This window comes from Osmia bicornis, unplaced genomic scaffold (assembly GCF_907164935.1).
Source record: "Osmia bicornis bicornis unplaced genomic scaffold, iOsmBic2.1, whole genome shotgun sequence".
NCBI lineage: Eukaryota > Metazoa > Arthropoda > Insecta > Hymenoptera > Megachilidae > Osmia > Osmia bicornis.
Window position 1 is genome coordinate 78,177 of NW_025791328.1, and position 13,928 is coordinate 92,104.

The window sequence follows — 13,928 nt, forward strand, 5'->3', positions numbered from 1 at the left end:
CTTCCTGCGGCTCCCTACGTTAGCCATACGTAGGTTCGTCCGCATATCACTCTCCTGAGGCTCCCTACGTTAGCCATACGTAGGTTCGTCCTCCACTCTACACCTTTCCTGTGGCTCCCTACGTTAGCCATACGTAGGTTCGTCCACCATAGCCAACCTCCTGGAGCTCCCTACGTTAGCCATACGTAGGTTCGTCCGCATATCACTCTCCTGAGGCTCCCTACGTTAGCCATACGTAGGTTCGTCCTCCACTCTACACCTTTCCTGTGGCTCCCTACGTTAGCCATACGTAGGTTCGTCCACCATAGCCAACCTCCTGGAGCTCCCTACGTTAGCCATACGTAGGTTCGTCTCCACGTCTACTTCCTTAGGCTCCCAGTGTTAATAACAACACTGGTCAAGCCATTAACAATTACCATTTACCTAAATTAAGCCCCGGCTACGCAGCCGCCCCCTCCGGCTCGTAACAGCGCTAAAAAGTGTTAAATAATTTCTATTTCATTTATACCAATATTCCATAGCTATTAATAATATCTACTTAATCGTCAAATAGGATACCAAATACATTTCAAAGTTTTCGGAAGCGGCGCAAAATTAAAAATACCCAAATATACGATGCTGCCAATAACGATTTGATTGCGGTATGGCAAGCTTGGTTATTTAATAAGTCGTAAGAGAAAAATTATAGGTACGGCTGAAAACATTTGTAATTGTAACGATTGAATGGGAAATTGGCAGCACTCCTGATGTACATGCACTATACTGCAGTTCACAAGAGACCATACTTAACTCCCGCCGCTCAATAGGTCTAGAGAGATTTTTAATAACGTGTGTTATTCCCCTCTACAGCTTGCTTCTTATTATACTTTGCGATCATATAAATGGTGGGCAGAAATATATGACGTATGATAACTGATAACCAGTGATGATATTGTAAAGTTTCACGATACAATGAAATTCCTATTATTTATCGCAAAAAAAATGATGTGAACGCAAAGGAAGAAGCAAGCTGTAAAGGGAAATCACATGCAGTATTAAAAATCTCTCTAGACCTCAGTAGGTCACTAGTTGCGCGAGTTAAGTGCGGTCACTCGTGAACTGCAGTATAGTTAATTCGCAATGAGTTTGTTGATTCCCGTTGAATATTGTTTACTTGAAATTATCAAATGGGTGATTTATCATAGGTTGCCGACGACCGAGTTAGGATCTACCTAGTAGAGGAATAGTTTTTAATTTTGCGCCGCCTCCGAAAACTTTGAAATGTATTTGGTATCCTATTTAACGATTAAGTAGATATTATTAATAGCTATGGAATATTGGTATAAATGAAATAGAAATTATTTTACACTTTTTAGTGCATTTCGAAGTCGGATGTTTTTTTTGTTAAAAATTATTTTATATAATATGTAATACAATATTACATATTCCCTTCTCTCATTCTCTCCCTTCTTTCATTCTTTATATTGGAGCTCTCCTTTGCGCGTTCGGCGCCTACCATGATTGCGCGTACCATCGACTCCAATTCTCCGGCCCCTCTCCGCTATTTGTCACCCATTCGCATGTTTTGAAAGCGGATATCCAGCGAAATTTCGCGTCGATCGTGCGTACGAGAACGTTCGCGACAAAAAATGATCTCGCCGTATTTATTTATAGTAATAAATATCGTTTCTCTAATACTGACCATTTTATTTTCATTTTCAATATTATACCATGAAATTACTAAATCAATTCTAAACTGTAAAGTTACGCATTATGACTTGAGCTTCGCTCTTATCGGCCGTCCCGCGATGCCCACGTTTTTTTTATCATTGTTACGGTTACAATGTCTGTTATAAATTATCGTTTCTTACAAACTCGGATTGTTATAAATCAGAGCTGGGCAAGATTTCCACTTTTCAGCCGATTTTCAGCTTACTCCGCCAACCGCTATTCCTCTTGCCGCGACGTTCATCACGCAGCCTACGAACCATTCAAGGCTCAAGAGCGTATCATTCGTAAACGTATGCTGGCAACCACTTGAAAAAAAACGCATCGACAATAATACCTCGTGGGTGAGGTGGAAAGCTATTGCCAGCGTAAGTTTATGAGTGATACGCTCCTGAGCCTCGAACGGATCGTAGGTTGCGTGCTGAACGTCGAGGCAAGGGGAATAGTGGTACGCGGAGCCAGCTGAAAATCAGCTGAAAAGTGCAAATCATACCGAGCTCTGTTATAAATAATCCGACGTATATCGTGAAACATTGGCAATTTTACGCTGCTCCAGCTCTCTCTCCATCCTTCTCCTTTAGAATAGAGGTGCAAAAAATGAGTGAGATGTCTGTGAAAGCGAGAAGTCGATGTTTTGTTTGGGTGACGGCAATTAGTAGAAGAACGATGGAATATGCTTTCTCATTCTAGTATTAGCTATTCTGATGTGTTCCGAGCCTTTCATGCTATCCTTCCCTTTTACGACCCTCTTTTACTACAAAGGCGAGCCGCGGCGACAGAGTCTTGCCGCTCAGTCATAGAATTTCGAGTCTCCTTTATCGTCACTGCAACATTTCGATTCCGACCACAGTCGCAATCTCGGAGGAATTACTATACTGCGAGCAACAACAATATACAAAATATACAAAACTCCTTGTCGTACACAGATGTGCACTAATATTAATAATCGTCAAAAGAAATAAGAGGAAGTGTAACACGCAATTAGTAAATTGGAGCATGTTTCGTTCATGTGCTTCTACATGCCTTCGGAAACGCATAGTGCGAGAATGAGAGGGCATGCTATATTCTATCCTTGTTCAAAAAATAACATCGCTGCTCGGCCGACCACTTTATGATTTGCCGCTACCTCTGATCTCTCACTCGTTTCTCACGTTCTCTATCGTCCCGTTTCGAGAACAAAGTCAAGCCGAATAGCAACCTGCTTCGAAATAAGCAACTGTTCGGTCCGGAGCCACTTGCTTATTTCGAGGCAATCCTGTATGACTGGAATGTGTCGGATTACCCGTCGCGATCAAGCTATCAGCTGCGATCAAGGTACTCGAACATTTGAACGGTCCGGTTTCTTTCTCTCTCTCTCTCTCTCTCTCTCTCTCTCTCATGCACACTCGCCTCATTCGTTCAACTTCACACTTATTCGGTCGCCATAACTTTTGAATAGTCCTACCTTCCGTAATAAGCAATTGTTTTTATTTGGTACCTGCATGTGTGTGTGTTATTTCTACTTAGGCGACGTTTGAAGAAGGCAGCGTACCTCGCGGTAAGTCAGAGCACCTGTACCGTAGACGATGCAGGTATCAGCTCTTCCGAAAAGAAGCGACACTCGCCTGTTGCGAATGATTATTCTGCGATTGAAGAACCTTCCACTTCTTATGAGATGCCACACTCGCCTGCAGCGGACGATTTTTCTGTGATTGAAGAACCTTCCACCTCTTACGAGATGCTGCCACACTCGCCAGCTGCGAATGATTTTTCTACCGTGGAAGCGTACCAAGAAAACGTGGAAGAAATTGAAGCGTATGAAGAAAAGCTGGAAGAAATTGAATCTGATTTAGAAGATTACGCATTGATAGAAACAGCAGAACCACCGCAGTTAGAAGAAAAACCAGTTTCTAACGGGATAGATTTCGTCGATTTTCAACATGTTTTCAAGCAAATAATACAGCTTGGAAAACATTCAAGTATCGGCTGTGGCGTCGAACACTTCCAAATAATTGGATATCAACAAAACGGACTGGAAAAAAAGTATAAAGTAAAATGCCAAATGTGTAATCACGTTGAGTGCGTATCGTGCCTTCATAACAGTGATAACGCAATGGACATTAACCGCAGCGCTGTTTGTGGTACAATGATGACAGGCGGCGGATACAATCAACTAGAAGAAATACTTTCTGGTATGAACGTATCGTGCATGAGCAAGAGAATTTACGAAAAATGCCAAGATGAAATAATCGATGCGTTCGAATTGGCTGCGCAACGAGAAATAGAAGACGCAGGGAAATTAGAAACAGAGCTAGCCATAGCAAGAGGCGATATAGTTCCAGGCTGTAATATACCATGGATTCCAGTTGTCGCAGATGGCAGCTGTATGAAGATATCATACCGTGGAGGTGATTACAACTCTCTGTTTGGTGCAGAAGCCATCGCGGGATACCACACCAAAATGGTGCTTTACATCAATGTAAAAAATAAATTTTGTATAATTTGCCAAACCGCTGCCAAGAAGAAGGACGAGGCACGGCAGCATCGTTGCTTCAAAAATTGGGGTCGTAACCAGAATTCAACTGGTATGGAAAGTGCTGCTATTGTAGACGGATTTAAATGCAGCATAGAAATGCACGGCCTGATATATTCAATATTAGTTGCCGACGGTGATAGCAGTGTGTACAAAAAGATATTGGACAATGATCCATACAAAGAGTATATGGTGCATGTACGAAAAATTGAATGTACCAATCACTTGCTACGCAACTTTAGTAGAAAAATAAATGAGATCGCCACAAAAGGCCGCTTCAAGGAACTACGACCTATTGTAAAAGAGAATGCCCTTCGCCTGCGCACTGGTGTGAAGAAAGCTGCAGAATACCGATTCAAAGAAAAAGTAACACTCGCTGATCAAATAAAAAATTTAAAAACAGATATGAAAAATGTAGCGAGCCATATTTTCGGTGAACATCAGTATTTATCGGTATTTATCAAAGCATTGAAGAAGCGATTCAACCGCTCTTTCATCAAGCTGAAAGCTTGTTATATGGATTAAATAATAATGCAGTGGAAAGTTTCAATAACATAATTGCGAAATTCATCGGTAGCAAAAGAATAAACGTTGGACGCAAGGGCTCGTATCAGGGTAGAGTCTCTGCTGCTGTTCTTCATTTCAATTCAGGAGAGTCATTCAGCCGATTGAGTACTGCTATGAACAAGGAACCGACAGCTATCGTACAAAATATGGAACAACGATGTAAGCATGCATCGCAAATGGCAGCGAAATATGAGGAAAAAGCCAAAGCATCTCGATACGAAAAGCAATCGTGCGACAAAGATTACGGCCCCACGGCAGAAACACCAGATATGGAAGAAGCAATATTCTCTTCTGAGTGTGAGAGGCACATGCTTACACTCCTTCAGTGGCAAACGATGCGACATAACATTGAAGCAGAAACTCGCGATCAAGCGAAAAGCGAAAAGTGGATAGCTTACAGGAGAAAATTATTAACCGCATCAAATTTCGGCAGGATATGCAGATTACGAAAAGATACACCGCGGGCAAATACTTCGAAGAGTATAATGTATCCGCATATACCGAATTTACGTTCCCTAGAATACGGAAGGGAGAACGAGGCAAACGCCTTGAGGCAATTAGAAGACGAATTAAGAATTCATATTCGACCATGTGGCCTCTTCATCGATGCCGTTGTGCCTTACTTAGGTGCAACACCTGACGGCATCGTAGACGATGATACCATCGTCGAAGTAAAATGTCCAGAACCGGCCAAGGATTTATTGCCTGCTGAAGCTATAGAGCAACTTCCTGCAATACGGCGTATTTTCCGGGGTGATGAAATGAATAAAATTCATCACTACTATTATCAAGTGCAAGGACAGTTGCACATAACGAATAGACAAAGTGCTCTATTCTGTTTATGGACAAAGAAAGTAATAAAAATTACAAAAGTACAAAGAGACGACAGATTCTGGGCAACAGAAATGGAGCAAAAACTGAAAGGGTTTTATGAAGACTCCATGTTGCCAGAAATTATAGACAGTAGATTTAATCGGCAGCAACCGATTAGAGAGCCTGCATACATACAACAGAGCAACAATACATGTAGCAGTACACAAGAAAATACATGTGACGATGTACATAAAAATCAGAATTGCACTGACGAGTGCACACAGTTCATATGATGAAGTGTATAATAAACGATTGCAATCTAAGGTCGCAATGCACCTGCGGGTGCACACAGCTCATATGATGAGCTGTTCTATAGTCTATTGCGACTGCACCGTCGAGTACCCACAGCTCATATGATGAGCTGTTCTACAGTCTATTGAGACTACACTCGGCGGTGCACACACCACACATGATGAGGTGTATAATAATATCTTTGACGGGGGTGGTGGTGAATCTCTTCACACTCTCCTATTAATTTTTACTTTCAGCTACTTGTTCATTTTATCGGAAGAGAAAACAATTTATAATCTGGGAGGAAACGGGAACACACGTGTATAAAAAGGTAAGTACTGTGGTGCGTGTATGTGGACGCGCGAGCGGCTGCTTTGGAGCAAACGCGCGAGCGGCTGTTTCGGAGCAAGCTCTGCCAAGTAACAGCATCGCGTCGCAATTATTGAACAAACATAAATCGCGTAGCAATCGCGGGATAATCAACAGTCGCGTCGTTAATGGTCGATAGAACGGACGAAAAAACGGACAAGACGGTCGATATGTGCGTGGTTGTTGTCGCAAGCCATATTCTCTCTCATTTCCGGTCATATGCGTATCGAAAGTTGTACTTTTTCTTATAATAAATACTAAATCTAGATCCACGCTGTTTTTATCGTGTGAAATAAATATTCCCCGCTATTCTGATCCCACAGTACAAAGCTTCTATTTTTATTACCTGTACGTGAATTCATTTATAATCATTATCATGTTGTATTTATTTATTTATTTAGGAGGTCCGCAATATGTATTTATTTATTTAGCAGTAAAGGATTACAATCGAAAATCGCAATTGCACCTGCGAGTGCACACAGCGCATATGAAGAGCTCTCCAATAATGTTCAAAAGCGTAAGTATACAAATGCACAAATGTACAGATGTGGAGAGTGAAGAGGACCGTCTTTGACGGGGGTGGTGGTGGGTCTCTTCACACTCTCCTATTAATTTTTACTTTACTAATAGTGGATTCATCAGGAAGTGTAAGTAACAGTTGTTACATTCAAATAGTATAAAATCAAAAGGAAATTGTTATTAACTTATTTATTTTTACAGATCAAGGATGTACAGCATGATAGTACAAGCGATCCGGAATCGTCTCAACCAAATTGTATACATAATGTTTGTTCAATAATTGCTTTCAATTATCTTATAAGTGTATAGAGTTCATGTTCTACTGTATTATTTTATTAATAAAAAAGGCTTGTTCTTTAATGGGTAGTATTTTAATCCCTTTTTGTTTAAATATTCATTCGCTATTTATTTACCAATCTAACCATAACCTAACCGTTTAGTATTTTTATATAAAAAAAGATGTAACCTAAGAAACTTTATTTTTCTGGGATTTCCCATCATTTATTTTTCATTCTCAATTATAGTTCCTCACTCCAACGTAACATATTGTAGCATAAGCATATTTTAATTAATTAAAAGTATAATAAATTTTCTACGCTTGCACTATCAACCAAATTTTGCGTAAAAATTTTGTCAAGTACAATGCGACAGCTGACTATTTCTTTTACATTCAGAATAGAATACAGAATTAGTAAAAAGCGCCCTCTCGTTTTCATCGGCCACCCGTATGTCTATGGTATTACCATTTTTGTGCAGAAAAATCTGCTGTAATACCGACCGGCCAAATCGGACAGGTCACGTGCCGTGTCTACCCCCTTAAGGCGATGCTAGCGTGGAGCCCGAACTTCGAATTCCGCGTCGGCAAAACAGTCAACGTTTCATCGAAAATTAGGCCGAACAGAAACTGATTTCAGCGCTACCTCAGTTATTGCATCCAACTAACGGCATGCTATTCTACGTCACTTTTCGCATACACCTAAATGACACACGGATGCTACGATAGCTATATGTATTATGTACATACGATGAATCAGACCAATTTTTGCGTGTCACCGGAGAAACCACAGTTTCTCGAGCGAGTTCGGCTCGCCTTTGATGTGGTGACAGCCGTGAATCGACGCAGCGTACAGGGAAAAAAGCAAGTTTAAATACCCGTGTACGTGTGCGACAATACTAACGCAATCAAAATTTAAGATTAAAACCTTTTTATTTTTGAATTTTTTTAAATGAAAATGTTACTAACGTATTTGTGAGATTTTTCTGATAAAAACAAGATTAAACATGACATAATTGGAATTATAATTATTTATTTACTTATTTATATTTAAATAAGTAAAAATAATGTAAATTATATGGTGTTTGGTCTTATTTTAATCAGAAGAACCTTACAATTACATTAATAAAAGTTTTATTTAGCAAAAATGAAAAATAAAACAGTTATTGTTGAATTAATATTGTATCACTCAAATGTTTTTTCTCAGGCCCATTAATTCTCGGACCTCTTTCTCTTTCGCTATTTGTCCTTTTCTACGTTCGCCAGCAATGAAGAACTCGCTCCAGTCGTGTTGTTCTTCCAGCATCACATTTTCGTTACCTATTCATCCAATATTTGGGCGTAACGCAAAATCAGGAGAGCCCAGCATAATATCACATTGTATGCTGAAAAAACATACTAACTTATCTGTCTAAAAAAATTTTAATAACTCTGGCAACAGATTTATTTTCGGGGTGCTTTTCATAAATAATCTGTATTTCACCAAATTGTTCAGAATATCAGTTTTTATAACATATCAAAAAATCATTGAAATCGGGAAGGACGTATTTGTTCTTCAGTTTCACTAAAAAAAAGAATACTAATAGCAACAAAAATGATGATAGTACGTCTTGTGACACATGGGTTGAAAATCGCTAAGTTAGACGTTAGAACGATGCGTGAAAAAAAAATTTACACGTCGGAGTTCATCGCCTCTTCGAGACTCGAACTTCCCATTCTCCACGATACATTGTATCGTCGTCGACAGTTCGGTCGACGCACGCATATTCACATATACGAGCTGCGAATGAGTGCGCAGTCGAGCACAGAAAACGAACAAACTGCGCCCTACAGAAAAAACGAGGAACTAAATTTGTGGTCTGCTTTACCTTTTTAACGTCTTTCGCGAGTGAACAATCAACGAAATCGTAGTTTTCAAATTACTTCTTCCTGGAGACTTGTACATCATCCCTTGGGTGCTCGTTTTATTATACCCGCGCCAAAGAATATCAGTCTGGTCCCTATTTCGACAAACTATTGGCAGAAATGTTTATATTACGAATAAATCAATGCAGGTGAGTCCGATCCGCCATTTTCTTGATCGTTGACAGACAGCAATTTCAATATTTTATAAGTTTTTGACGATTTAGATAATGTAAGGACCAGACAAATATTCTTTAGAGCCTCCTGAACACGACCCTCAAATTTTTTTTCATTCTGTTTAGAAATTAGGACGTAATTTGAAAACTCGCGTCTAGGGACTTTTCTAGGGACTGTCGGTAAAGTTTTCGACGCTCGCATCACCTTAATCCCTAGAACGTAGAACACATGATTTTTTGTTCCTGCTGAACAGATTGCAAAGAAATTTGACGGACGTGTTCAGGAGGCCCTAAAGAATGGCGCTCTGGTCCTTATTTTACCGAAATCGTCAAAAAGGTGTAAAATATTGAAATTACTGTCTGTCCACGGTCAAGAAAATGGCGGATCGGACTCACCTGCATTAATTTATTCGTAATATAAACATTTTTGCGAATCGAATGTCCAAATAGAGACCAGAGCGCCATTCTTTGGATCGGATAGAGCAAAACGAGCACTCGGGTAATGGTGTACAAGCTTTCGTTTAGAAAAATAGTGTGTTCTACGATTTCGTTGATTGTTCACTCGCGAAAGACGTCAAAAAGGTAAAGCAGACCACAAATTTAGTTCCTCGTTTTTTCTGTAGGGCGCAGTTTGTTCGTTTTCTGTGCTCGACCGCGCGCTCATTCGCAGCTCGTATATGTGAATATATGTGCGTTGACCGAACCGTCGACGACGATACATTGTATCGTGGCGAATGGGAAGTTCGAGTCTCGAAACGGCGATGAACTCCGACGCGTAAACTTTTTTTTCACGCATCGTTCTGTCGACTAACATAGCGATTTTCAACCCATGTGTCACAAGACGTACTATCATTATTTTTTGTTGCTATTATTATTCTTTTTTTTAGTGAAACTGAAGAACAAATACGTCCTTCCCGATTTCAATGATTTTTTGATATGTTATAAAAATTGATATTCTGAACAATTTGGTGAAATACTGATTACTTATGAAAGGCAGTCCGAAAATAAATCTGTTGCCAGAGTTATTAAAATTTTTTTAGACAGATAAGTTAGTATGTTTTTTCAGCATACAATGTGATATTATGCTGGACTCTCCTGATTTTGCGTTACGCCCAAATATTGGATGAATAGGTAACGAAAATGTGATGCTGGAAGAACAACACCGCCGGAGCGAGTTCTTCAATGCTGACGAACGTAGAAATGACAAATAGCGAAAGAGAAAGTGGTCCGAGAATTAAAGGGCCTGAGAAAAAACATTTGAGTGATACAATATTAATTCAACAATAACTTTTTTATTTTTCATTTTTGCTAAATGAAACTTTTACCAAAGTAATTGTAAAGTTCTTCTGATTAAAATAAGACCAAACACCATGTAATTTACATTATTTTTACTTATTTAGATATAAATAAGTAAATAAATAATTATAATTCAAATTATGTCATGTTTGATCTTGTTTTAATCAGAAAAATCTCATAAATACGTTAGTAACATTGTCATTAAAAAAAATTCAAAAATAAAAAGGTTTTAATCTTAAATTTTGATTGCGTTAGTATTGTCTCACACGTACACGGGTATTAAACTTGTTTTCTTCCCTGTACGCTGCTTCGATTCTCGGCTGTCACCACATCAAAGGCGAGCCGAACTCGCTCGAGAAACTGTAGTTTCTTCGGCGAGACGCAAAAATTGGTCTGATTCACCGTACATAATACATATAGCTATCGTAGCATCCGTGTGTCATTTAGGTGTATGCGAAAAGTGACGTAGAATAGCATGCCGTTAGTTGGATGCAATAACTGAGGTAGCGCTGAAATCAGTTTCTGTTCGGCCTAATTTTCGATGAAACGTTGACTGTTTTACCGACCCGGAAGTCGAAGTTCGGCCTGGACGCTCGCATCACCTTACGACATCGGCTAGATTCACAGTCGCCGAATAAGCAACGTCTTCTTCTTCTTCTTCTTCTTAATTTCGCCCCTTAAGGGGCCGGCGCTTTTGGGGACTTATCTGTCCCCTTATTGCCCAACGAACGCTATCGGCCACGCGCCTTCGGGGATGTGCTGGCAGCCCCGCCAACACCAAACCTCGCGCATTTTTACATTTTGTTACTCATACTTGTCCATACTTTTAAGCCCCATTCAATCCATACTTTTAGAGTCTGCTCATCGGTGTATATGTGTGTGTGTACGTGCGTGTATGTGTCTGTGTGACCCCTTTTAGTCGCCTCTTACGACAGGCAGGGGATACCGTGGCCGTATTCTAAGCCCCCCGAGCCACAGGGGGTATAAGCAACGTCTTAAGTCTCAGCTTAAACATTTGCTTAGAAAAGTAAATGCTTATCGGTGTAGATTCACAGTCGATGCTTAATAAAGTCTTAAGCTCTTATGAATTCATAGTCGAATAAGTCCGCCTTATTTGTAGAAAACGAGTTCTTATTTGGCTTTATTGAGGTTAGATTTTTAAGTCGACAATATTGAGGACTTAAGCACGCGTTTGAAGGTGTTACTGTGGTATTAAACAATTTATTTTGATTAAATACAAAATGGACTTCGAGGATATCGATGATATCGAGGACATTGAGGACATCCAGAATGAACATTCAGAAATATCAAGGCGATACATTCGAGACGGGAGTGATCCGTTTGATTGCTTTGACGAGGACGAATTCCGTAGACGCTACCGTTTCACGAAAGACTCTGTATTAAATGAAATTTTGCCTAAAATTGAAGCAGGGCTACAGAAAAGTAATAATCGCGGTTTACCGATCCCTCCTGCGATGCAGCTCTTAATTTGTTTGCGGTATTATGCTACTGCAAGTTTTCAAGTAAGTCATATAAATATATCAGTATCACTACTCGTAAAAGAAAAAAATAAAGATTATCTATATATGTACTGTAATTGTAGCTTATTCTGGGAGACACGATGAATGTTTCTCAGCCCACAGTCTCCCGCATAGTGTTTAGGGTGCGTTCACTAATAGGCAGTCTGATCACAGAGTATATTAAGTTTCCCAGGGATCCGGACAATTCCACTCAAAATCGCAGGTTATTCAATAATCTGGGACACGGAGACGGAACTATTGGTTTACCAGGTGTGGATTTTATATCATTATAACTTTTTCTATATATACATATACATACATACATACATACATACGTATACAATGTAATTGATTTACCAGGTGTGGATGGCGCTATTGATTGCACCCACATTAGATTAACAGCATCCAGATTCAACAACATGGAAGAACTGTACCGGAATAGAAAAGGATATTTTTCATTGAATGTTCAGGTATGTCATTAAGTTATTTATTTTACCCAATATTAATTGAAATGAACTATTGGGCCCTTGTATGGAATTTTTGGATATCGTACCAGAGTGGCCTGGCAGTGCTCATGATAGCAGAATTTTTCGTACATCCCGATTACACATGCGATATGCGACGGGAGAATTAGATGGAATCCTTGTCGGGGATGGTGGATATCCATGTCTGCCTTTTACAACTACTAGCTGAACTAAATTTGTCACGTGACTTGCTCTGTAATATCCAGATAATGGCGGAACTTGTCTGTGGGAATGCTTTTACGGGAATCGGTTATTCGTCCTTATATAAGAAGATCTTGAGCTCAATAAGGGCTTATTCGAAAGAGGAAGGTTCAATGCAGGGCGGTCAACTCACCGTTTGAGGTATAAAACTCTTTTAGTGGCCTAAAAATGCTTCGATTCCGCAACTGCATTTTGTCGATTTTTTCTTCTACTTTGGATACTGATATTATTAAATATGGACACAATTTCGTTAAACCATGAGTTGACCGCCGTGCATTGGACCTTCCTCTTTCGAATGAGCCCTCACCCAGCCCTATGTGTTCTCATATAAGGACAAATAACCGATTCCCGTAAACCCATTAATAGGCCCATTTTTGCCGGTAATGTCATCTCGCTGCATTACCCGTGTCTACCCCCTTAAGTTGCGACTCTGAATACGTCCCCTAGAGTAGGGAGACCGCGTAGATTAAGGAGCAGGGGTGCTCGGCCGTCACGTGATGGGGAATTCCAGAAATCGAAAGGAATCCTATAATGAAAAAAAGCGCTAAGTCAGCAGAATCTGACTACAAATAGAGGCGTTCCACGCGGTATCAGATCAGATCTTCTCCGACTTCGGTCAAATACAGACAGCACTCTGGATGTAGAGGAAAGCTCTGCGCTGAATTGCTTAGGCAACTATAGAGCGCAAGAGTAGCTTTGTCCTTCTCTTTCAGTGGTGACGTACGAGACTTCGGATCTGTGGACACCCTACTCATGGTACGCAGCGTGTTAACCAGATGTTTCGACTAAGCCAATACTCAAGTATAAAGAGTTAGCGAGGAGCGAAGCTCCTTGAAACGGCCTGTATTAACACAACTCTGGCCAGTCCAGAAACCGATTGCGACCTGTAGGCAAAATCCGCTCGTGTCTGAGGGTACCGTACAAGCCACTGAAGTATAGTTTCCAATACTTAGTGTAGTTGGTGATTGTACAGAGTGTTGGCTGTATCCATAGATTAAGCCGCGATATTATTTCATATACTAATTACTAATCATATATTTTCCATTGTATTTTCTAATCTAGGGCGAACTTATTATAATTTCTTACTGTATTCCACATTCTAGCCCGCACTTATTGTTATACCAACATTATTATTTTATATTATAATTTGAAGAAGCACATTCAATTATCAAGCACTTACCTATTTGAATAAACTATTAGTCTAGCCCATTAATGTTTGGATTTTACTCCTCAACCGCACACCACGCGAACCTATAA

The 13,928-nt window shown here is 39.9% G+C and overlaps 1 protein-coding gene across 1 annotated transcript; it reads left to right on the top strand.

Annotated features, from left to right (window-relative positions):
• The first annotated feature begins 11,667 nt into the window (after window positions 1-11,667).
• On the top strand, window positions 11,668-12,639 carry LOC114881554 (putative nuclease HARBI1). Its single transcript, XM_029198369.2, has 4 exons — window positions 11,668-11,949; window positions 12,030-12,216; window positions 12,307-12,418; window positions 12,462-12,639. Exons 1-4 carry the CDS (start codon window positions 11,668-11,670, stop codon window positions 12,637-12,639), a joined length of 759 nt encoding a protein of 252 aa, XP_029054202.2.
• Window positions 12,640-13,928: the final 1,289 nt, after the last annotated feature.

Bases quoted from the DNA above. Each gene is read 5' to 3' on its own strand.
- LOC114881554 (XM_029198369.2), top strand. From the start codon at position 11,668: ATGGACTTCGAGGATATCGATGATATCGAGGACATTGAGGACATCCAG. The intron at 11,950-12,029 runs GTAAGTCATATA...CTGTAATTGTAG, and splicing joins ATGCTACTGCAAGTTTTCAA to CTTATTCTGGGAGACACGAT. The intron at 12,419-12,461 runs ATGTCATTAAGT...TAATTGAAATGA, and splicing joins TTTTCATTGAATGTTCAGGT to ACTATTGGGCCCTTGTATGG.